Here is a 21,528-nt window from a genome sequence, read left to right on the forward strand (position 1 = left end):
TTATAAGAGCATATTTCTAAAGGGTCTCCAATTTTTTTTTTAAGAACTACGGTCGCTGTTTTCCAAACTTCAATATTCAAGAACACACACTTATATTTGATCGCTTTTTAAATGGATGGATTTGTTAGAAAACATAAGGTCCTTCTGAATAGACTCGAGCCAACTTAACCATCAACTTTTTATTTGCTAAGTAGTCCTCCCCTCCCTGATATCACGAAGCATTTATACTGATAGGATAGGCAATGCAAAGACATAGACATAAGGGATATTTGTTTTTTATTTACAAAATGTACTTTATTTAATATCTTCAATCTAAAATGTACAACAGATTTTTGTAATAACTTATGCACAAGGCTATAAATATATGTTAAAGATGTTAGTCGAATCTGTAAGGTATTGATCCAAATACGCCCATCAGTCCTATGGCGGCGGCTAACTCGTTAGCCGTGTGAGTTTGACTGGAAGGTGCCCACATCCACGGACTCGGGATGCCTGTGGCGAGTCTTGAGCTTGTGAGGTATGACGGGAAGACTGGCGCGGGCGCAGTACAGTCCACGTGTGATAGCGGCTTAGTGTTGCTGTAAGTAAGCAGAGGAGCTGGATGGACATGACTCGACTCGGATGATTTGTGGATGGGACGGATCGATGCTGAAGATGCGACAGATGATTGTACTGATCGAACTTCTGTCTTCCTTTTTTGTCTGTTTTGACGAGAACGACGATTTTGAAACCAAACCTGAGACAAAGAATAAAGCAATGGTAAGAAATAAAAGGTCAAAACCTTTCAGCTTCAAATAATGTCTATATGCTCACTGTTATATGCGAGGGTGGATTGATTCTAATTCTCTATCGTTCAATAATAATCGCACCTGGATTCTCGACTCGTCGATGTCAAGTTTCCGCGCAAGTTTCTCCCGGATCTGGATGCCAGGAAATCGCTCGTACTGAAACGCCCTCTCTAGAATGACAGTTTGTTCTTTCGAGAAAAAGGTATTCTGCCTTCTATGACTTTTACGGGGATTGGAAGGCACTGAAATAAAGAACATGGTCTTCAGAATTGATAAAACTCAATTATTGACAATTGAACAATTTTTTTGCTGATGATAAATGATGATCTTTTCATCACATGTACGTTCCATGCTCCGTTCTTATCCTCAAGGCAATATTTTTCGTGGTGTTGCGTGCAGCCTTACCACTGTGATAATCGTTCTCGTCGCTGTAAGGGTTGGTGCGTTTCATGCTGACGTAAGACATGGCGTTCGGGCGGTACTGGGTTATTTTGGTTTGGCTCTGGGTTTTTAAATCACGATCTACATTTTACTGAAAGTGTGTTTTGGTTTTTATAGGCTGAGATCTCGATCAGAATTTTATCATAACAATGGTTGCTAATTGCATTGTTTTATCGAGCATAGTAAAATCGCGCGTCAGATTTTTACTATTGTCCTTAGAATTCACACGTTCCCTTTGTTACATTGCTATTGTTTATTAAAATGAATGTTTATATGTGTTTGCAGTCACACGCATAAAAACTAATTTTGAGTCTCATCGAACAGTCGTAAAAGATTTAAAGATTTATAAAAAAAATGTAACACTTTTACGCTTTAAAAAAAATAAATGTTTTAGTTTGTGAGTTACAGAAGAAACGTAAAATATCTCTAAAATGCCCCCAAATTTGCACTTGAATAGCCCCCTGCAAATAATGATCATCGCTTATCAGTACTGAGTGCTCTTCAAGGCGTAGCTGGTTAAGGTGTAGCTGCTTACTGTTAAAACTGGCAAAAATCAGACAAACTTCCTTTCAGACGTCCAAACATATATTTCAAACCCTCAAAAACTTGACCACCCAACACACTCAAAGTGCTTCGACCACAAGCCAATTTTATTTCTTCGTTCCAAAACTCGAATACGGAGCCAATTCAAAATGCGGTATATTTCGACCTTGTAACTACATTTCTACCCTCGCAAACCCAAAAATCTAGGAGACAGAAACCAGTGTGCTTCCGAACATCAAACCTGATCTATTTATAAGAGCATATTTGAAAAGGTTCTCAATTTTTGTTTTACGAACTACGGTCGCTGTTTTCCAAACTTCAAGATTCCATTACACACTCTTGTATTTGATCGCTTTATAAATGGATGGATTTGTTGGAAAACATATGGTCCTTCTGAATAGAATCGGGCCACCTTAACCATCGACTTTTATATTGCCTGAGTATTCCTCCCCTTCCTGATATCACGACGCATTTATACTAGTAGGATAGGTATTGCAAAGACATAGACATAAGGGATATTTGTTTTTCATTTACAAAATGTACTATATTTAATATCTTCAATCTAAAATGTACAACAGATATTCGTTATAACTTAGGCACAAGGCTATAAACATATGATAAAGATGTTAGTCGAATCTGTAAGGTATTGATCCATACACGCCCATCAGTCCTATGGCGGCGGCTAACTCGTCAGCCGTGCGAGTTTGACTGGAAGGTGCGCACATCCACGGACTCGGGATGCCTGTGGCGAGTCTTGAGCTTGTGAGGTATGACGGTAAGACTGGCGCAGGCGCAGTACAGTCAACGTGTGATAGCGGCTTAGTGTTGCTGTAAGTAAGCAGAGGAGCTGGAGGGACATGACTCGACTCGGATGATTTGTGGATGGGACGGATCGATGCTGAAGATACGACGGATGATTGTACTGATCGAACTTCTGTATTCCTTTTTTGTCTGTTTTGACGAGAACGACGATTTTGAAACCAAACCTGAGACAAAGAATAAAGCAATGGTAAGAAATAAAAGGTCAAAACCTTTCAGCTTCAAATAATGTCTATATGCTCATATTTATGCGAGGGTGGATTGATTCTAATTCTCTATCGTTCAATAATAATCGCACCTGGATTCTCGACTCGTCGATGTCAAGTTCCCGCGCAAGTTTCTCCCGGATCTGGATGCCAGGAAATCGCTCGTACTGAAACGCCCCCTCTAGGATGACAGTTTGTTCTTTCGAGAAAAAGGTCCTCTGCCTTCTATGACTTTTACGGGGATTGGAAGGCACTGAAATAAAGAACATGGTCTTCAGAATTGATAAAACTCGATTTGTGACAATTGAACAATTTTTTGCTGATGATAAATGATGATCTTTTCATCACATGTAAGTTCCATGCTCCGTTCTTATCCTCAAGGCAATATTTTTCGTGGTGTTGCGTGCAGCCTTACCACTGTGATAATCGTTCTCGTCGCTGTAAGGGTTAGTGCGTTTCATGCTGACGTAAGACATGGCGTTCGGGCGGTACTGGATTATTTTGGTTTGGCTCTGGGTTTTTAAATCACGATCTACATGTTACTGAAAGTGTGTTTTGGTTTTTATAGGCTGAGATCTCGATCAGAATTTTATCATAACAATGGTCGCTAATTGCATTGTTTTATCGAGCATAGTGAAATCGCGCGTGAGATTTTTACTATTGTCTTTAGAATTCACACGTTACCTTTGTTACATTGCTATTGTTTCTTAAATTGAATATTTATATGTGTTTACAGTCACACGCATAAAAACTAATTTTGAGTCTCATCGAACAGTCGTATATTTCGACCTTGCAACTACATTTCTACCCTCGCAAACCCGAAAATCTAGGAGACAGAAACCAGTGTGCTTCCGAACATCTCGCGATTAAACCTGATCTATTTATAAGAGCATATTTCTAAAGGGTCTCCAATTTTTTTTTTAAGAACTACGGTCGCTGTTTTCCAAACTTCAATATTCAAGAACACACACTTATATTTGATCGCTTTTTAAATGGATGGATTTGTTAGAAAACATAAGGTCCTTCTGAATAGACTCGAGCCAACTTAACCATCAACTTTTTATTTGCTAAGTAGTCCTCCCCTCCCTGATATCACGAAGCATTTATACTGATAGGATAGGCAATGCAAAGACATAGACATAAGGGATATTTGTTTTTTATTTACAAAATGTACTTTATTTAATATCTTCAATCTAAAATGTACAACAGATTTTTGTAATAACTTATGCACAAGGCTATAAATATATGTTAAAGATGTTAGTCGAATCTGTAAGGTATTGATCCAAATACGCCCATCAGTCCTATGGCGGCGGCTAACTCGTTAGCCGTGTGAGTTTGACTGGAAGGTGCCCACATCCACGGACTCGGGATGCCTGTGGCGAGTCTTGAGCTTGTGAGGTATGACGGGAAGACTGGCGCGGGCGCAGTACAGTCCACGTGTGATAGCGGCTTAGTGTTGCTGTAAGTAAGCAGAGGAGCTGGATGGACATGACTCGACTCGGATGATTTGTGGATGGGACGGATCGATGCTGAAGATGCGACAGATGATTGTACTGATCGAACTTCTGTCTTCCTTTTTTGTCTGTTTTGACGAGAACGACGATTTTGAAACCAAACCTGAGACAAAGAATAAAGCAATGGTAAGAAATAAAAGGTCAAAACCTTTCAGCTTCAAATAATGTCTATATGCTCACTGTTATATGCGAGGGTGGATTGATTCTAATTCTCTATCGTTCAATAATAATCGCACCTGGATTCTCGACTCGTCGATGTCAAGTTTCCGCGCAAGTTTCTCCCGGATCTGGATGCCAGGAAATCGCTCGTACTGAAACGCCCTCTCTAGAATGACAGTTTGTTCTTTCGAGAAAAAGGTATTCTGCCTTCTATGACTTTTACGGGGATTGGAAGGCACTGAAATAAAGAACATGGTCTTCAGAATTGATAAAACTCAATTATTGACAATTGAACAATTTTTTTGCTGATGATAAATGATGATCTTTTCATCACATGTACGTTCCATGCTCCGTTCTTATCCTCAAGGCAATATTTTTCGTGGTGTTGCGTGCAGCCTTACCACTGTGATAATCGTTCTCGTCGCTGTAAGGGTTGGTGCGTTTCATGCTGACGTAAGACATGGCGTTCGGGCGGTACTGGGTTATTTTGGTTTGGCTCTGGGTTTTTAAATCACGATCTACATTTTACTGAAAGTGTGTTTTGGTTTTTATAGGCTGAGATCTCGATCAGAATTTTATCATAACAATGGTTGCTAATTGCATTGTTTTATCGAGCATAGTAAAATCGCGCGTCAGATTTTTACTATTGTCCTTAGAATTCACACGTTCCCTTTGTTACATTGCTATTGTTTATTAAAATGAATGTTTATATGTGTTTGCAGTCACACGCATAAAAACTAATTTTGAGTCTCATCGAACAGTCGTAAAAGATTTAAAGATTTATAAAAAAAATGTAACACTTTTACGCTTTAAAAAAAATAAATGTTTTAGTTTGTGAGTTACAGAAGAAACGTAAAATATCTCTAAAATGCCCCCAAATTTGCACTTGAATAGCCCCCTGCAAATAATGATCATCGCTTATCAGTACTGAGTGCTCTTCAAGGCGTAGCTGGTTAAGGTGTAGCTGCTTACTGTTAAAACTGGCAAAAATCAGACAAACTTCCTTTCAGACGTCCAAACATATATTTCAAACCCTCAAAAACTTGACCACCCAACACACTCAAAGTGCTTCGACCACAAGCCAATTTTATTTCTTCGTTCCAAAACTCGAATACGGAGCCAATTCAAAATGCGGTATATTTCGACCTTGTAACTACATTTCTACCCTCGCAAACCCAAAAATCTAGGAGACAGAAACCAGTGTGCTTCCGAACATCAAACCTGATCTATTTATAAGAGCATATTTGAAAAGATTCTCAATTTTTGTTTTACGAACTACGGTCGCTGTTTTCCAAACTTCAAGATTCCATTACACACTCTTGTATTTGATCGCTTTATAAATGGATGGATTTGTTGGAAAACATATGGTCCTTCTGAATAGAATCGGGCCACCTTAACCATCGACTTTTATATTGCCTGAGTATTCCTCCCCTCCCTGATATCACGACGAATTTATACTAGTAGGATAGGTATTGCAAAGACATAGACATAAGGGATATTTGTTTTTCATTTACAAAATGTACTTTATTTAATATCTTCAATCTAAAATATACAACAGATATTCGTAATAACTTAATCACAAGGCTATAAACATATGTTAAAGATGTTAGTCGAATCTGTAAGGTATTGATCCATACACGCCCATCAGTCCTATGGCGGCGGCTAACTCGTCAGCCGTGTGAGTTTGGCTGGAAGGTGCGCACATCCACGGACTCGGGATGCCTGTGGCGAGTCTTGAGCTTGTGAGGTATGACGGGAAGACTGGCGCGGGCGCAGTACAGTCCACGTGTGATAGCGGCTTAGTGTTGCTGTAAGTAAGCAGAGGAGCTGGATGGACATGACTCGACTCGGATGATTTGTGGATGGGACGGATCGATGCTGAAGATGCGACAGATGATTGTACTGATCGAACTTCTGTCTTCCTTTTTTGTCTGTTTTGACGAGAGCGACGATTTTGAAACCAAACCTGAGACAAAGAATAAAGCAATGGTAAGAAATAAAAGGTCAAAACCTTTCAGCTTCAAATAATGTCTATATGCTCACTGTTATATGCGAGGGTGGATTGATTCTAATTCTCTATCATTCAATAATAATCGCACCTGGATTCTCGATTCGTCGATGTCAAGTTCCCGCGCAAGTTTCTCCCGGATCTGGATGCCAGGAAATCGCTCGTACTGAAACGCCCCCTCTAGGATGACAGTTTGTTCTTTCGAGAAAAAGGTCCTCTGCCTTCTATGACTTTTACGGGGATTGGAAGGCACTGAAATAAAGAACATGGTCTTCAGAATTGATAAAACTCGATTTGTGACAATTGAACAATTTTTTGCTGATGATAAATGATGATCTTTTCATCACATGTAAGTTCCATGCTCCGTTCTTATCCTCAAGGCAATATTTTTCGTGGTTTTGCGTGCAACCTTACCACTGTGATAATCGTTCTCGTCGCTGTAAGGGTTGGTGCGTTTCATGCTGACGTAAGACATGGCGTTCGGGCGGTACTGGGTTATTTTGGTTTGGCTCTGGAATTTTAAATCACGATCTACATGTTACTGAAAGTGTGTTTTGGTTTTTATAGGCTGAGATCTCGATCAGAATTTTATCATAACAATGGTCGCTAATTGCATTGTTTTATCGAGCATAGTAAAATCTCGCGTCAGATTTTTACTATTGTCTTTAGAATTCACACGTTCCCTTTGTTACATTGCTATTGTTTCTTGAATTGAATGTTTATATGTGTTTGCAGTCACACGCATAAAAACTAATTTTGAGTCTCATCGAACAGTCGTAAAAGATTTAAAGATTTATAAAAAAATGTAACACTTTTACGCTTTGAAAAAAATAAATGTTTTAGTTTGTGAGTTACAGAAGAAACGTAAAATATCTCTAAAATGGCCCCTAATTTGCACTTGACCAGCCCCCTGCAAATAATGATCATCGCTTATCAGTACTGAGTGCTCTTCCAAGGCTTAAGGTGTAGCTGCTTACTGTTAAAACTGGCAAAAATTAGACAAACTTCCTTTCAGACGTCCAAACATATATTTCAAACCCTCAAAAACTCGACCACCCAACACACTCAAAGTGCTTCGACCACAAAGCAATTTCATTTCTGTCCTCGAAAACGGAGCCAATTCAAAATGCGGTATATTTCGACCTTGTAACTACATTTCTACCCTCGCAAACCCGAAAATCTAGGAGACAGAAACCAGTGTGCTTCCGAACATCACGCGTTAAACCTGATCTCTTTATAAGAGCATATTTCAAAAGGGTCTTCAATTTTTTTTACGAACTACGGTCGCTGTTTTCCAAACTTCAATATTCAAGAACACACTCTTGTATTTGATCGCTTTTCAAATGGATGGATTTGTTAGAAAACATAAGGTCCTTCTGAATAGACTCGGGCCAACTTAACCATCAACTTTTTATTTGCTGAGTACTCCTCCCCTCCCTGATATCACGAAGCATTTATACTGATAGGATAGGCAATGCAAAGACATAGACATAAGGGATATTTGTTTTTCATTGACAAAATGTACTTTATTTTATATCTTCAATCTAAAATGTACAACAGATATTCGTAATAACTTAATCACAAGGCTATAAACATATGTTAAAGATGTTAGTCGAATCTGTAAGGTATTGATCCATACACGCCCATCAGTCCTATGGCGGCGGCTAACTCGTCAGCCGTGTGAGTTTGACTGGAAGGTGCGCACATCCACGGACTCGGGATGCCTGTGGCGAGTCTTGAGCTTGTGAGGTATGACGGGAAGACTGGCGCAGGCGCAGTACAGTCCACGTGTGATAGCGGCTTAGTGTTGCTGTAAGTAAGCAGAGGAGCTGGAGGGACATGACTCGACTCGGATGATTTCTGGATGGGACGGATCGATGCTGAAGATACGACAGATGATTGTACTGATCGAACTTCTGTCTTCCTTTTTTGTCTGTTTTGACGAGAACGACGATTTTGAAACCAAACCTGAGACAAAGAATAAAGCAATGGTAAGAAATAAAAGGTCAAAACCTTTCAGCTTCAAATAATGTCTATATGCTCATATTTATGCAAGGGTGGATTGATTCTAATTCTCTATCGTTCAATAATAATCGCACCTGGATTCTCGACTCGTCGATGTCAAGTTCCCGCGCAAGTTTCTCCCGGATCTGGATGCCAGGAAATCGCTCGTACTGAAACGCCCCCTCTAGGATGACAGTTTGTTCTTTCGAGAAAAAGGTCCTCTGCCTTCTATGACTTTTACGGGGATTGGAAGGCACTGAAATAAAGAACATGGTCTTCAGAATTGATAAAACTCGATTTGTGACAATTGAACAATTTTTTGCTGATGATAAATGATGATCTTTTCATCACATGTAAGTTCCATGCTCCGTTCTTATCCTCAAGGCAATATTTTTCGTGGTTTTGCGTGCAACCTTACCACTGTGATAATCGTTCTCGTCGCTGTAAGGGTTGGTGCGTTTCATGCTGACGTAAGACATGGCGTTCGGGCGGTACTGGGTTATTTTGGTTTGGCTCTGGAATTTTAAATCACGATCTACATGTTACTGAAAGTGTGTTTTGGTTTTTATAGGCTGAGATCTCGATCAGAATTTTATCATAACAATGGTCGCTAATTGCATTGTTTTATCGAGCATAGTAAAATCTCGCGTCAGATTTTTACTATTGTCTTTAGAATTCACACGTTCCCTTTGTTACATTGCTATTGTTTCTTGAATTGAATGTTTATATGTGTTTGCAGTCACACGCATAAAAACTAATTTTGAGTCTCATCGAACAGTCGTAAAAGATTTAAAGATTTATAAAAAAATGTAACACTTTTACGCTTTGAAAAAAATAAATGTTTTAGTTTGTGAGTTACAGAAGAAACGTAAAATATCTCTAAAATGGCCCCTAATTTGCACTTGACCAGCCCCCTGCAAATAATGATCATCGCTTATCAGTACTGAGTGCTCTTCCAAGGCTTAAGGTGTAGCTGCTTACTGTTAAAACTGGCAAAAATTAGACAAACTTCCTTTCAGACGTCCAAACATATATTTCAAACCCTCAAAAACTCGACCACCCAACACACTCAAAGTGCTTCGACCACAAAGCAATTTCATTTCTGTCCTCGAAAACGGAGCCAATTCAAAATGCGGTATATTTCGACCTTGTAACTACATTTCTACCCTCGCAAACCCGAAAATCTAGGAGACAGAAACCAGTGTGCTTCCGAACATCACGCGTTAAACCTGATCTCTTTATAAGAGCATATTTCAAAAGGGTCTTCAATTTTTTTTACGAACTACGGTCGCTGTTTTCCAAACTTCAATATTCAAGAACACACTCTTGTATTTGATCGCTTTTCAAATGGATGGATTTGTTAGAAAACATAAGGTCCTTCTGAATAGACTCGGGCCAACTTAACCATCAACTTTTTATTTGCTGAGTACTCCTCCCCTCCATGATATCACGAAGCATTTATACTGATAGGATAGGCAATGCAAAGACATAGACATAAGGGATATTTGTTTTTCATTGACAAAATGTACTTTATTTTATATCTTCAATCTAAAATGTACAACAGATATTCGTAATAACTTAATCACAAGGCTATAAACATATGTTAAAGATGTTAGTCGAATCTGTAAGGTATTGATCCATACACGCCCATCAGTCCTATGGCGGCGGCTAACTCGTCAGCCGTGTGAGTTTGACTGGAAGGTGCGCACATCCACGGACTCGGGATGCCTGTGGCGAGTCTTGAGCTTGTGAGGTATGACGGGAAGACTGGCGCAGGCGCAGTACAGTCCACGTGTGATAGCGGCTTAGTGTTGCTGTAAGTAAGCAGAGGAGCTGGAGGGACATGACTCGACTCGGATGATTTCTGGATGGGACGGATCGATGCTGAAGATACGACAGATGATTGTACTGATCGAACTTCTGTCTTCCTTTTTTGTCTGTTTTGACGAGAACGACGATTTTGAAACCAAACCTGAGACAAAGAATAAAGCAATGGTAAGAAATAAAAGGTCAAAACCTTTCAGCTTCAAATAATGTCTATATGCTCATATTTATGCAAGGGTGGATTGATTCTAATTCTCTATCGTTCAATAATAATCGCACCTGGATTCTCGACTCGTCGATGTCAAGTTCCCGCGCAAGTTTCTCCCGGATCTGGATGCCAGGAAATCGCTCGTACTGAAACGCCCCCTCTAGGATGACAGTTTGTTCTTTCGAGAAAAAGGTCCTCTGCCTTCTATGACTTTTACGGGGATTGGAAGGCACTGAAATAAAGAACATGGTCTTCAGAATTGATAAAACTCGATTTGTGACAATTGAACAATTTTTTGCTGATGATAAATGATGATCTTTTCATCACATGTAAGTTCCATGCTCCGTTCTTATCCTCAAGGCAATATTTTTCGTGGTTTTGCGTGCAACCTTACCACTGTGATAATCGTTCTCGTCGCTGTAAGGGTTGGTGCGTTTCATGCTGACGTAAGACATGGCGTTCGGGCGGTACTGGGTTATTTTGGTTTGGCTCTGGAATTTTAAATCACGATCTACATGTTACTGAAAGTGTGTTTTGGTTTTTATAGGCTGAGATCTCGATCAGAATTTTATCATAACAATGGTCGCTAATTGCATTGTTTTATCGAGCATAGTAAAATCTCGCGTCAGATTTTTACTATTGTCTTTAGAATTCACACGTTCCCTTTGTTACATTGCTATTGTTTCTTGAATTGAATGTTTATATGTGTTTGCAGTCACACGCATAAAAACTAATTTTGAGTCTCATCGAACAGTCGTAAAAGATTTAAAGATTTATAAAAAAATGTAACACTTTTACGCTTTGAAAAAAATAAATGTTTTAGTTTGTGAGTTACAGAAGAAACGTAAAATATCTCTAAAATGGCCCCTAATTTGCACTTGACCAGCCCCCTGCAAATAATGATCATCGCTTATCAGTACTGAGTGCTCTTCCAAGGCTTAAGGTGTAGCTGCTTACTGTTAAAACTGGCAAAAATTAGACAAACTTCCTTTCAGACGTCCAAACATATATTTCAAACCCTCAAAAACTCGACCACCCAACACACTCAAAGTGCTTCGACCACAAAGCAATTTCATTTCTGTCCTCGAAAACGGAGCCAATTCAAAATGCGGTATATTTCGACCTTGTAACTACATTTCTACCCTCGCAAACCCGAAAATCTAGGAGACAGAAACCAGTGTGCTTCCGAACATCACGCGTTAAACCTGATCTCTTTATAAGAGCATATTTCAAAAGGGTCTTCAATTTTTTTTACGAACTACGGTCGCTGTTTTCCAAACTTCAATATTCAAGAACACACTCTTGTATTTGATCGCTTTTCAAATGGATGGATTTGTTAGAAAACATAAGGTCCTTCTGAATAGACTCGGGCCAACTTAACCATCAACTTTTTATTTGCTGAGTACTCCTCCCCTCCCTGATATCACGAAGCATTTATACTGATAGGATAGGCAATGCAAAGACATAGACATAAGGGATATTTGTTTTTCATTGACAAAATGTACTTTATTTTATATCTTCAATCTAAAATGTACAACAGATATTCGTAATAACTTAATCACAAGGCTATAAACATATGTTAAAGATGTTAGTCGAATCTGTAAGGTATTGATCCATACACGCCCATCAGTCCTATGGCGGCGGCTAACTCGTCAGCCGTGTGAGTTTGACTGGAAGGTGCGCACATCCACGGACTCGGGATGCCTGTGGCGAGTCTTGAGCTTGTGAGGTATGACGGGAAGACTGGCGCAGGCGCAGTACAGTCCACGTGTGATAGCGGCTTAGTGTTGCTGTAAGTAAGCAGAGGAGCTGGAGGGACATGACTCGACTCGGATGATTTCTGGATGGGACGGATCGATGCTGAAGATACGACAGATGATTGTACTGATCGAACTTCTGTCTTCCTTTTTTGTCTGTTTTGACGAGAACGACGATTTTGAAACCAAACCTGAGACAAAGAATAAAGCAATGGTAAGAAATAAAAGGTCAAAACCTTTCAGCTTCAAATAATGTCTATATGCTCATATTTATGCAAGGGTGGATTGATTCTAATTCTCTATCGTTCAATAATAATCGCACCTGGATTCTCGACTCGTCGATGTCAAGTTCCCGCGCAAGTTTCTCCCGGATCTGGATGCCAGGAAATCGCTCGTACTGAAACGCCCCCTCTAGGATGACAGTTTGTTCTTTCGAGAAAAAGGTCCTCTGCCTTCTATGACTTTTACGGGGATTGGAAGGCACTGAAATAAAGAACATGGTCTTCAGAATTGATAAAACTCGATTTGTGACAATTGAACAATTTTTTGCTGATGATAAATGATGATCTTTTCATCACATGTAAGTTCCATGCTCCGTTCTTATCCTCAAGGCAATATTTTTCGTGGTTTTGCGTGCAACCTTACCACTGTGATAATCGTTCTCGTCGCTGTAAGGGTTGGTGCGTTTCATGCTGACGTAAGACATGGCGTTCGGGCGGTACTGGGTTATTTTGGTTTGGCTCTGGAATTTTAAATCACGATCTACATGTTACTGAAAGTGTGTTTTGGTTTTTATAGGCTGAGATCTCGATCAGAATTTTATCATAACAATGGTCGCTAATTGCATTGTTTTATCGAGCATAGTAAAATCTCGCGTCAGATTTTTACTATTGTCTTTAGAATTCACACGTTCCCTTTGTTACATTGCTATTGTTTCTTGAATTGAATGTTTATATGTGTTTGCAGTCACACGCATAAAAACTAATTTTGAGTCTCATCGAACAGTCGTAAAAGATTTAAAGATTTATAAAAAAATGTAACACTTTTACGCTTTGAAAAAAATAAATGTTTTAGTTTGTGAGTTACAGAAGAAACGTAAAATATCTCTAAAATGGCCCCTAATTTGCACTTGACCAGCCCCCTGCAAATAATGATCATCGCTTATCAGTACTGAGTGCTCTTCCAAGGCTTAAGGTGTAGCTGCTTACTGTTAAAACTGGCAAAAATTAGACAAACTTCCTTTCAGACGTCCAAACATATATTTCAAACCCTCAAAAACTCGACCACCCAACACACTCAAAGTGCTTCGACCACAAAGCAATTTCATTTCTGTCCTCGAAAACGGAGCCAATTCAAAATGCGGTATATTTCGACCTTGTAACTACATTTCTACCCTCGCAAACCCGAAAATCTAGGAGACAGAAACCAGTGTGCTTCCGAACATCACGCGTTAAACCTGATCTCTTTATAAGAGCATATTTCAAAAGGGTCTTCAATTTTTTTTACGAACTACGGTCGCTGTTTTCCAAACTTCAATATTCAAGAACACACTCTTGTATTTGATCGCTTTTCAAATGGATGGATTTGTTGGAAAACATATGGTCCTTCTGAATAGAATCGGGCCACCTTAACCATCGACTTTTATATTGCCTGAGTATTCCTCCCCTCCCTGATATCACGAAGCATTTATACTGATAGGATAGGCAATGCAAAGACATAGACATAAGGGATATTTGTTTTTCATTGACAAAATGTACTTTATTTTATATCTTCAATCTAAAATGTACAACAGATATTCGTAATAACTTAATCACAAGGCTATAAACATATGTTAAAGATGTTAGTCGAATCTGTAAGGTATTGATCCATACACGCCCATCAGTCCTATGGCGGCGGCTAACTCGTCAGCCGTGTGAGTTTGGCTGGAAGGTGCGCACATCCACGGACTCGGGATGCCTGTGGCGAGTCTTGAGCTTGTGAGGTATGACGGGAAGACTGGCGCAGGCGCAGTACAGTCCACGTGTGATAGCGGCTTAGTGTTGCTGTAAGTAAGCAGAGGAGCTGGAGGGACATGACTCGACTCGGATGATTTCTGGATGGGACGGATCGATGCTGAAGATACGACAGATGATTGTACTGATCGAACTTCTGTCTTCCTTTTTTGTCTGTTTTGACGAGAACGACGATTTTGAAACCAAACCTGAGACAAAGAATAAAGCAATGGTAAGAAATAAAAGGTCAAAACCTTTCAGCTTCAAATAATGTCTATATGCTCATATTTATGCAAGGGTGGATTGATTCTAATTCTCTATCGTTCAATAATAATCGCACCTGGATTCTCGACTCGTCGATGTCAAGTTCCCGCGCAAGTTTCTCCCGGATCTGGATGCCAGGAAATCGCTCGTACTGAAACGCCCCCTCTAGGATGACAGTTTGTTCTTTCAAGAAAAAGGTCCTCTGCCTTCTATGACTTTTACGGGGATTGGAAGGCACTGAAATAAAGAACATGGTCTTCAGAATTGATAAAACTCGATTTGTGACAATTGAACAATTTTTTGCTGATGATAAATGATGATCTTTTCATCACATGTAAGTTCCATGCTCCGTTCTTATCCTCAAGGCAATATTTTTCGTGGTTTTGCGTGCAACCTTACCACTGTGATAATCGTTCTCGTCGCTGTAAGGGTTGGTGCGTTTCATGCTGACGTAAGACATGGCGTTCTGGTGGTACTGGGTTATTTTGGTTTGGCTCTGGAATTTTAAATCACGATCTACATGTTACTGAAAGTGTGTTTTGGTTTTTATAGGCTGAGATCTCGATCAGAATTTTATCATAACAATGGTCGCTAATTGCATTGTTTTATCGAGCATAGTAAAATCTCGTGTCAGATTTTTACTATTGTCTTTAGAATTTACACGTTCCCTTTGTTACATTGCTATTGTTTCTTGAATTGAATGTTTATATGTGTTTGCAGTCACACGCATAAAAACTAATTTTGAGTCTCATCGAACAGTCGTAAAAGATTTAAAGATTTATAAAAAAATGTAACACTTTTACGCTTTGAAAAAAATAAATGTTTTAGTTTGTGAGTTACAGAAGAAACGTAAAATATCTCTAAAATGGCCCCAAATTTGCACTTGAATAGCCCCCTGCAAATAATGATCATCGCTTATCAGTACTGAGTGCTCTTCCAAGGCTTAAGGTGTAGCTGCTTACTGTTAAAACTGGCAAAAATTAGACAAACTTCCTTTCAGACGTCCAAACATATATTTCAAACCCTCAAAAACTCGACCACCCAACGCACTCAAAGTGCTTCGACCACAAAGCAATTTCATTTCTGTCCTCGAAAACGGAGCCAATTCAAAATGCGGTATATTTCGACCTTGTAACTACATTTCTACCCTCGCAAACCCGAAAATCTAGGAGACAGAAACCAGTGTGCTTCCGAACATCACGCGTTAAACCTGATCTCTTTATAAGAGCATATTTCAAAAGGGTCTTCAATTTTTTTTACGAACTACGGTCGCTGTTTTCCAAACTTCAATATTCAAGAACACACTCTTGTATTTGATCGCTTTTCAAATGGATGGATTTGTTAGAAAACATAAGGTCCTTCTGAATAGAGTCGGGCCAACTTAACCATCAACTTTTTATTTGCTGAGTACTCCTCCCCTCCCTGATATCACGAAGCATTTATACTGATAGGATAGGCAATGCAAAGACATAGACATAAGGGATATTTGTTTTTCATTGACAAAATGTACTTTATTTTATATCTTCAATCTAAAATGTACAACAGATATTCGTAATAACTTAATCACAAGACTATAAACATATGTTAAAGATGTTAGTCGAATCTGTAAGGTATTGATCCATACACGCCCATCAGTCCTATGGCGGCGGCTAACTCGTCAGCCGTGTGAGTTTGACTGGAAGGTGCGCACATCCACGGACTCGGGATGCCTGTGGCGAGTCTTGAGCTTGTGAGGTATGACGGGAAGACTGGCGCAGGCGCAGTACAGTCCACGTGTGATAGCGGCTTAGTGTTGCTGTAAGTAAGCAGAGGAGCTGGAGGGACATGACTCGACTCGGATGATTTCTGGATGGGACGGATCGATGCTGAAGATACGACAGATGATTGTACTGATCGAACTTCTGTCTTCCTTTTTTGTCTGTTTTGACGAGAACGACGATTTTGAAACCAAACCTGAGACAAAGAATAAAGCAATGGTAAGAAATAAAAGGTCAAAACCTTTCAGCTTCAAATAATGTCTATATGCTCATATTTATGCAAGGGTGGATTGATTCTAATTCTCTATCGTTCAATAATAATCGCACCTGGATTCTCGACTCGTCGATGTCAAGTTCCCGCGCAAGTTTCTCCCGGATCTGGATGCCAGGAAATCGCTCGTACTGAAACGCCCCCTCTAGGATGACAGTTTGTTCTTTCGAGAAAAAGGTCCTCTGCCTTCTATGACTTTTACGGGGATTGGAAGGCACTGAAATAAAGAACATGGTCTTCAGAATTGATAAAACTCGATTTGTGACAATTGAACAATTTTTTGCTGATGATAAATGATGATCTTTTTATCACATGTAAGTTCCATGCTCCGTTCTTATCCTCAAGGCAATATTTTTCGTGGTTTTGCGTGCAACCTTACCACTGTGATAATCGTTCTCGTCGCTGTAAGGGTTGGTGCGTTTCATGCTAACGTAAGACATGGCGTTCTGGTGGTACTGGGTTATTTTGGTTTGGCTCTGGAATTTTAAATCACGATCTACATGTTACTGAAAGTGTGTTTTGGTTTTTATAGGCTGAGATCTCGATCAGAATTTTATCATAACAATGGTCGCTAATTGCATTGTTTTATCGAGCATAGTAAAATCTCGTGTCAGATTTTTACTATTGTCTTTAGAATTTACACGTTCCCTTTGTTACATTGCTATTGTTTCTTGAATTGAATGTTTATATGTGTTTGCAGTCACACGCATAAAAACTAATTTAACTACATTTCTACCCTCGCAAACCCGAAAATCTAGGAGACAGAAACCAGTGTGCTTCCGAACATCACGCGTTAAACCTGATCTCTTTATAAGAGCATATTTCAAAAGGGTCTTCAATTTTTTTTACGAACTACGGTCGCTGTTTTCCAAACTTCAATATTCAAGAACACACTCTTGTATTTGATCGCTTTTCAAATGGATGGATTTGTTAGAAAACATAAGGTCCTTCTGAATAGACTCGGGCCAACTTAACCATCAACTTTTTATTTGCTGAGTACTCCTCCCCTCCCTGATATCACGAAGCATTTATACTGATAGGATAGGCAATGCAAAGACATAGACATAAGGGATATTTGTTTTTCATTGACAAAATGTACTTTATTTTATATCTTCAATCTAAAATGTACAACAGATATTCGTAATAACTTAATCACAAGGCTATAAACATATGTTAAAGATGTTAGTCGAATCTGTAAGGTATTGATCCATACACGCCCATCAGTCCTATGGCGGCGGCTAACTCGTCAGCCGTGTGAGTTTGACTGGAAGGTGCGCACATCCACGGACTCGGGATGCCTGTGGCGAGTCTTGAGCTTGTGAGGTATGACGGGAAGACTGGCGCAGGCGCAGTACAGTCCACGTGTGATAGCGGCTTAGTGTTGCTGTAAGTAAGCAGAGGAGCTGGAGGGACATGACTCGACTCGGATGATTTCTGGATGGGACGGATCGATGCTGAAGATACGACAGATGATTGTACTGATCGAACTTCTGTCTTCCTTTTTTGTCTGTTTTGACGAGAACGACGATTTTGAAACCAAACCTGAGACAAAGAATAAAGCAATGGTAAGAAATAAAAGGTCAAAACCTTTCAGCTTCAAATAATGTCTATATGCTCATATTTATGCAAGGGTGGATTGATTCTAATTCTCTATCGTTCAATAATAATCGCACCTGGATTCTCGACTCGTCGATGTCAAGTTCCCGCGCAAGTTTCTCCCGGATCTGGATGCCAGGAAATCGCTCGTACTGAAACGCCCCCTCTAGGATGACAGTTTGTTCTTTCGAGAAAAAGGTCCTCTGCCTTCTATGACTTTTACGGGGATTGGAAGGCACTGAAATAAAGAACATGGTCTTCAGAATTGATAAAACTCGATTTGTGACAATTGAACAATTTTTTGCTGATGATAAATGATGATCTTTTCATCACATGTAAGTTCCATGCTCCGTTCTTATCCTCAAGGCAATATTTTTCGTGGTTTTGCGTGCAACCTTACCACTGTGATAATCGTTCTCGTCGCTGTAAGGGTTGGTGCGTTTCATGCTGACGTAAGACATGGCGTTCTGGTGGTACTGGGTTATTTTGGTTTGGCTCTGGAATTTTAAATCACGATCTACATGTTACTGAAAGTGTGTTTTGGTTTTTATAGGCTGAGATCTCGATCAGAATTTTATCATAACAATGGTCGCTAATTGCATTGTTTTATCGAGCATAGTAAAATCTCGCGTCAGATTTTTACTATTGTCTTTAGAATTCACACGTTTCCTTTGTTAAATTGCTATTGTTTCTTAAATTGAATGTTTATATGTGTTTGCAGTCACAGGCATAAAAACTAATTTTGAGTCTCATCAAACAGTCGTAGGATATTTAAAGATTTATAAAAAAATGTAACACTTTTACGCTTTGAAAAAAAATAATGTTTTAGTTTGTGAATTACAGAAGAAACGTAAAATATCTTTAAAATGGCCCTAAATTTGCACTTGAATAGCCCCCTGCAAATAATGATCATCGCTTATCAGTACTGAGTGCTCTTCCAAGGCTTAAGGTGTAGCTGCTTACTGTTAAAACTGGCAAAAATTAGACAAACTTCCTTTCAGACGTCCAAACATATATTTCAAACCCTCAAAAACTCGACCACCCAACACACTCAAAGTGCTTCGACCACAAAGCAATTTCATTTCTGTCCTCGAAAACGGAGCCAATTCAAAATGCGGTATATTTCGACCTTGTAACTACATTTCTACCCTCGCAAACCCGAAAATCTAGGAGACAGAAACCAGTGTGCTTCCGAACATCACGCGTTAAACCTGATCTCTTTATAAGAGCATATTTCAAAAGGGTCTTCAATTTTTTTTACGAACTACGGTCGCTGTTTTCCAAACTTCAATATTCAAGAACACACTCTTGTATTTGATCGCTTTTCAAATGGATGGATTTGTTAGAAAACATAAGGTCCTTCTGAATAGACTCGGGCCAACTTAACCATCAACTTTTTATTTGCTGAGTACTCCTCCCCTCCCTGATATCACGAAGCATTTATACTGATAGGATAGGCAATGCAAAGACATAGACATAAGGGATATTTGTTTTTCATTGACAAAATGTACTTTATTTTATATCTTCAATCTAAAATGTACAACAGATATTCGTAATAACTTAATCACAAGGCTATAAACATATGTTAAAGATGTTAGTCGAATCTGTAAGGTATTGATCCATACACGCCCATCAGTCCTATGGCGGCGGCTAACTCGTCAGCCGTGTGAGTTTGACTGGAAGGTGCGCACATCCACGGACTCGGGATGCCTGTGGCGAGTCTTGAGCTTGTGAGGTATGACGGGAAGACTGGCGCAGGCGCAGTACAGTCCACGTGTGATAGCGGCTTAGTGTTGCTGTAAGTAAGCAGAGGAGCTGGAGGGACATGACTCGACTCGGATGATTTCTGGATGGGACGGATCGATGCTGAAGATACGACAGATGATTGTACTGATCGAACTTCTGTCTTCCTTTTTTGTCTGTTTTGACGAGAACGACGATTTTGAAACCAAACCTGAGACAAAGAATAAAGCAATGGTAAGAAATAAAAGGTCAAAACCTTTCAGCTTCAAATAATGTCTATATGCTCATATTTATGCAAGGGTGGATTGATTCTAATTCTCTATCGTTCAATAATAATCGCACCTGGATTCTCGACTCGTCGATGTCAAGTTCCCGCGCAAGTTTCTCCCGGATCTGGATGCCAGGAAATCGCTCGTACTGAAACGCCCCCTCTAGGATGACAGTTTGTTCTTTCGAGAAAAAGGTCCTCTGCCTTCTATGACTTTTACGGGGATTGGAAGGCACTGAAATAAAGAACATGGTCTTCAGAATTGATAAAACTCGATTTGTGACAATTGAACAATTTTTTGCTGATGATAAATGATGATCTTTTCATCACATGTAAGTTCCATGCTCCGTTCTTATCCTCAAGGCAATATTTTTCGTGGTTTTGCGTGCAACCTTACCACTGTGATAATCGTTCTCGTCGCTGTAAGGGTTGGTGCGTTTCATGCTGACGTAAGACATGGCGTTCGGGCGGTACTGGGTTATTTTGGTTTGGCTCTGGGTTTTTAAATCACGATCTACATGTTACTGAAAGTGTGTTTTGGTTTTTATAGGCTGAGATCTCGATCAGAATTTTATCATAACAATGGTCGCTAATTGCATTGTTTTATCGAGCATAGTAAAATCTCGCGTCAGATTTTTACTATTGTCTTTAGAATTCACACGTTCCCTTTGTTACATTGCTATTGTTTCTTGAATTGAATGTTTATATGTGTTTGCAGTCACACGCATAAAAACTAATTTTGAGTCTCATCGAACAGTCGTAAAAGATTTAAAGATTTATAAAAAAATGTAACACTTTTACGCTTTGAAAAAAATAAATGTTTTAGTTTGTGAGTTACAGAAGAAACGTAAAATATCTCTAAAATGGCCCCTAATTTGCACTTGACCAGCCCCCTGCAAATAATGATCATCGCTTATCAGTACTGAGTGCTCTTCCAAGGCTTAAGGTGTAGCTGCTTACTGTTAAAACTGGCAAAAATTAGACAAACTTCCTTTCAGACGTCCAAACATATATTTCAAACCCTCAAAAACTCGACCACCCAACACACTCAAAGTGCTTCGACCACAAAGCAATTTCATTTCTGTCCTCGAAAACGGAGCCAATTCAAAATGCGGTATATTTCGACCTTGTAACTACATTTCTACCCTCGCAAACCCGAAAATCTAGGAGACAGAAACCAGTGTGCTTCCGAACATCACGCGTTAAACCTGATCTCTTTATAAGAGCATATTTCAAAAGGGTCTTCAATTTTTTTTACGAACTACGGTCGCTGTTTTCCAAACTTCAATATTCAAGAACACACTCTTGTATTTGATCGCTTTTCAAATGGATGGATTTGTTAGAAAACATAAGGTCCTTCTGAATAG

At 39.4% G+C, this 21,528-nt stretch overlaps 10 protein-coding genes across 10 annotated transcripts; all 10 read right to left on the reverse strand.

Moving 5' to 3' along the window:
* Positions 1-356: 356 nt before the first annotated feature.
* On the reverse strand, positions 357-3,327 carry LOC5497826 (homeobox protein Dlx2b-like). The gene is made up of 6 exons (XM_048720182.1): positions 3,213-3,327; positions 2,890-3,050; positions 2,416-2,758; positions 1,194-1,310; positions 870-1,030; positions 357-736 (listed from the first exon to the last, which is right to left on the reverse strand). The coding sequence occupies exons 1-6, from the start codon at positions 3,271-3,273 to the stop codon at positions 377-379; spliced, it is 1,203 nt and encodes a 400-aa protein (XP_048576139.1). The 5' UTR covers positions 3,274-3,327; the 3' UTR covers positions 357-376.
* A 701-nt stretch (positions 3,328-4,028) lies between these two features.
* LOC125564785 (paired mesoderm homeobox protein 2-like) lies at positions 4,029-4,987 on the reverse strand. Its single transcript, XM_048728362.1, has 3 exons — positions 4,872-4,987; positions 4,548-4,708; positions 4,029-4,414 (listed from the first exon to the last, which is right to left on the reverse strand). Exons 1-3 carry the CDS (start codon positions 4,930-4,932, stop codon positions 4,055-4,057), a joined length of 582 nt encoding a protein of 193 aa, XP_048584319.1. The 5' UTR covers positions 4,933-4,987; the 3' UTR covers positions 4,029-4,054.
* A 1,008-nt stretch (positions 4,988-5,995) lies between these two features.
* On the reverse strand, positions 5,996-7,025 carry LOC125568065 (homeobox protein OTX1 A-like). Its single transcript, XM_048729380.1, has 3 exons — positions 6,893-7,025; positions 6,570-6,730; positions 5,996-6,436 (listed from the first exon to the last, which is right to left on the reverse strand). The coding sequence occupies exons 1-3, from the start codon at positions 6,951-6,953 to the stop codon at positions 6,077-6,079; spliced, it is 582 nt and encodes a 193-aa protein (XP_048585337.1). The 5' UTR covers positions 6,954-7,025; the 3' UTR covers positions 5,996-6,076.
* A 951-nt stretch (positions 7,026-7,976) lies between these two features.
* LOC5517365 (homeobox protein OTX1 A-like) lies at positions 7,977-9,028 on the reverse strand. Its single transcript, XM_032387407.2, has 3 exons — positions 8,901-9,028; positions 8,578-8,738; positions 7,977-8,446 (listed from the first exon to the last, which is right to left on the reverse strand). The coding sequence occupies exons 1-3, from the start codon at positions 8,959-8,961 to the stop codon at positions 8,087-8,089; spliced, it is 582 nt and encodes a 193-aa protein (XP_032243298.1). The 5' UTR covers positions 8,962-9,028; the 3' UTR covers positions 7,977-8,086.
* Positions 9,029-9,984: 956 nt separating this feature from the next.
* On the reverse strand, positions 9,985-11,036 carry LOC125566761 (homeobox protein OTX1 A-like). Its single transcript, XM_048728429.1, has 3 exons — positions 10,909-11,036; positions 10,586-10,746; positions 9,985-10,454 (listed from the first exon to the last, which is right to left on the reverse strand). The coding sequence occupies exons 1-3, from the start codon at positions 10,967-10,969 to the stop codon at positions 10,095-10,097; spliced, it is 582 nt and encodes a 193-aa protein (XP_048584386.1). The 5' UTR covers positions 10,970-11,036; the 3' UTR covers positions 9,985-10,094.
* A 956-nt stretch (positions 11,037-11,992) lies between these two features.
* Positions 11,993-13,044, reverse strand: LOC5517366 (homeobox protein OTX1 A). Its single transcript, XM_032387408.2, has 3 exons — positions 12,917-13,044; positions 12,594-12,754; positions 11,993-12,462 (listed from the first exon to the last, which is right to left on the reverse strand). The coding sequence occupies exons 1-3, from the start codon at positions 12,975-12,977 to the stop codon at positions 12,103-12,105; spliced, it is 582 nt and encodes a 193-aa protein (XP_032243299.1). The 5' UTR covers positions 12,978-13,044; the 3' UTR covers positions 11,993-12,102.
* Positions 13,045-14,001: 957 nt separating this feature from the next.
* Positions 14,002-15,059, reverse strand: LOC125566972 (homeobox protein OTX1 A-like). Its single transcript, XM_048728436.1, has 3 exons — positions 14,926-15,059; positions 14,603-14,763; positions 14,002-14,471 (listed from the first exon to the last, which is right to left on the reverse strand). The coding sequence occupies exons 1-3, from the start codon at positions 14,984-14,986 to the stop codon at positions 14,112-14,114; spliced, it is 582 nt and encodes a 193-aa protein (XP_048584393.1). The 5' UTR covers positions 14,987-15,059; the 3' UTR covers positions 14,002-14,111.
* A 1,013-nt stretch (positions 15,060-16,072) lies between these two features.
* On the reverse strand, positions 16,073-17,044 carry LOC125567991 (homeobox protein OTX1 A-like). The gene is made up of 3 exons (XM_048729175.1): positions 16,934-17,044; positions 16,611-16,771; positions 16,073-16,479 (listed from the first exon to the last, which is right to left on the reverse strand). The coding sequence occupies exons 1-3, from the start codon at positions 16,992-16,994 to the stop codon at positions 16,120-16,122; spliced, it is 582 nt and encodes a 193-aa protein (XP_048585132.1). The 5' UTR covers positions 16,995-17,044; the 3' UTR covers positions 16,073-16,119.
* Positions 17,045-17,626: 582 nt separating this feature from the next.
* LOC125567852 (homeobox protein OTX1 A-like) lies at positions 17,627-18,681 on the reverse strand. Its single transcript, XM_048728521.1, has 3 exons — positions 18,551-18,681; positions 18,228-18,388; positions 17,627-18,096 (listed from the first exon to the last, which is right to left on the reverse strand). Exons 1-3 carry the CDS (start codon positions 18,609-18,611, stop codon positions 17,737-17,739), a joined length of 582 nt encoding a protein of 193 aa, XP_048584478.1. The 5' UTR covers positions 18,612-18,681; the 3' UTR covers positions 17,627-17,736.
* A 953-nt stretch (positions 18,682-19,634) lies between these two features.
* Positions 19,635-20,677, reverse strand: LOC125567340 (homeobox protein OTX1 A-like). Its single transcript, XM_048728452.1, has 3 exons — positions 20,559-20,677; positions 20,236-20,396; positions 19,635-20,104 (listed from the first exon to the last, which is right to left on the reverse strand). The coding sequence occupies exons 1-3, from the start codon at positions 20,617-20,619 to the stop codon at positions 19,745-19,747; spliced, it is 582 nt and encodes a 193-aa protein (XP_048584409.1). The 5' UTR covers positions 20,620-20,677; the 3' UTR covers positions 19,635-19,744.
* Positions 20,678-21,528: the final 851 nt, after the last annotated feature.

Source organism: Nematostella vectensis, chromosome 1 (genome assembly GCF_932526225.1).
Source record: "Nematostella vectensis chromosome 1, jaNemVect1.1, whole genome shotgun sequence".
NCBI classification, from domain to species: domain Eukaryota; kingdom Metazoa; phylum Cnidaria; class Anthozoa; order Actiniaria; family Edwardsiidae; genus Nematostella; species Nematostella vectensis.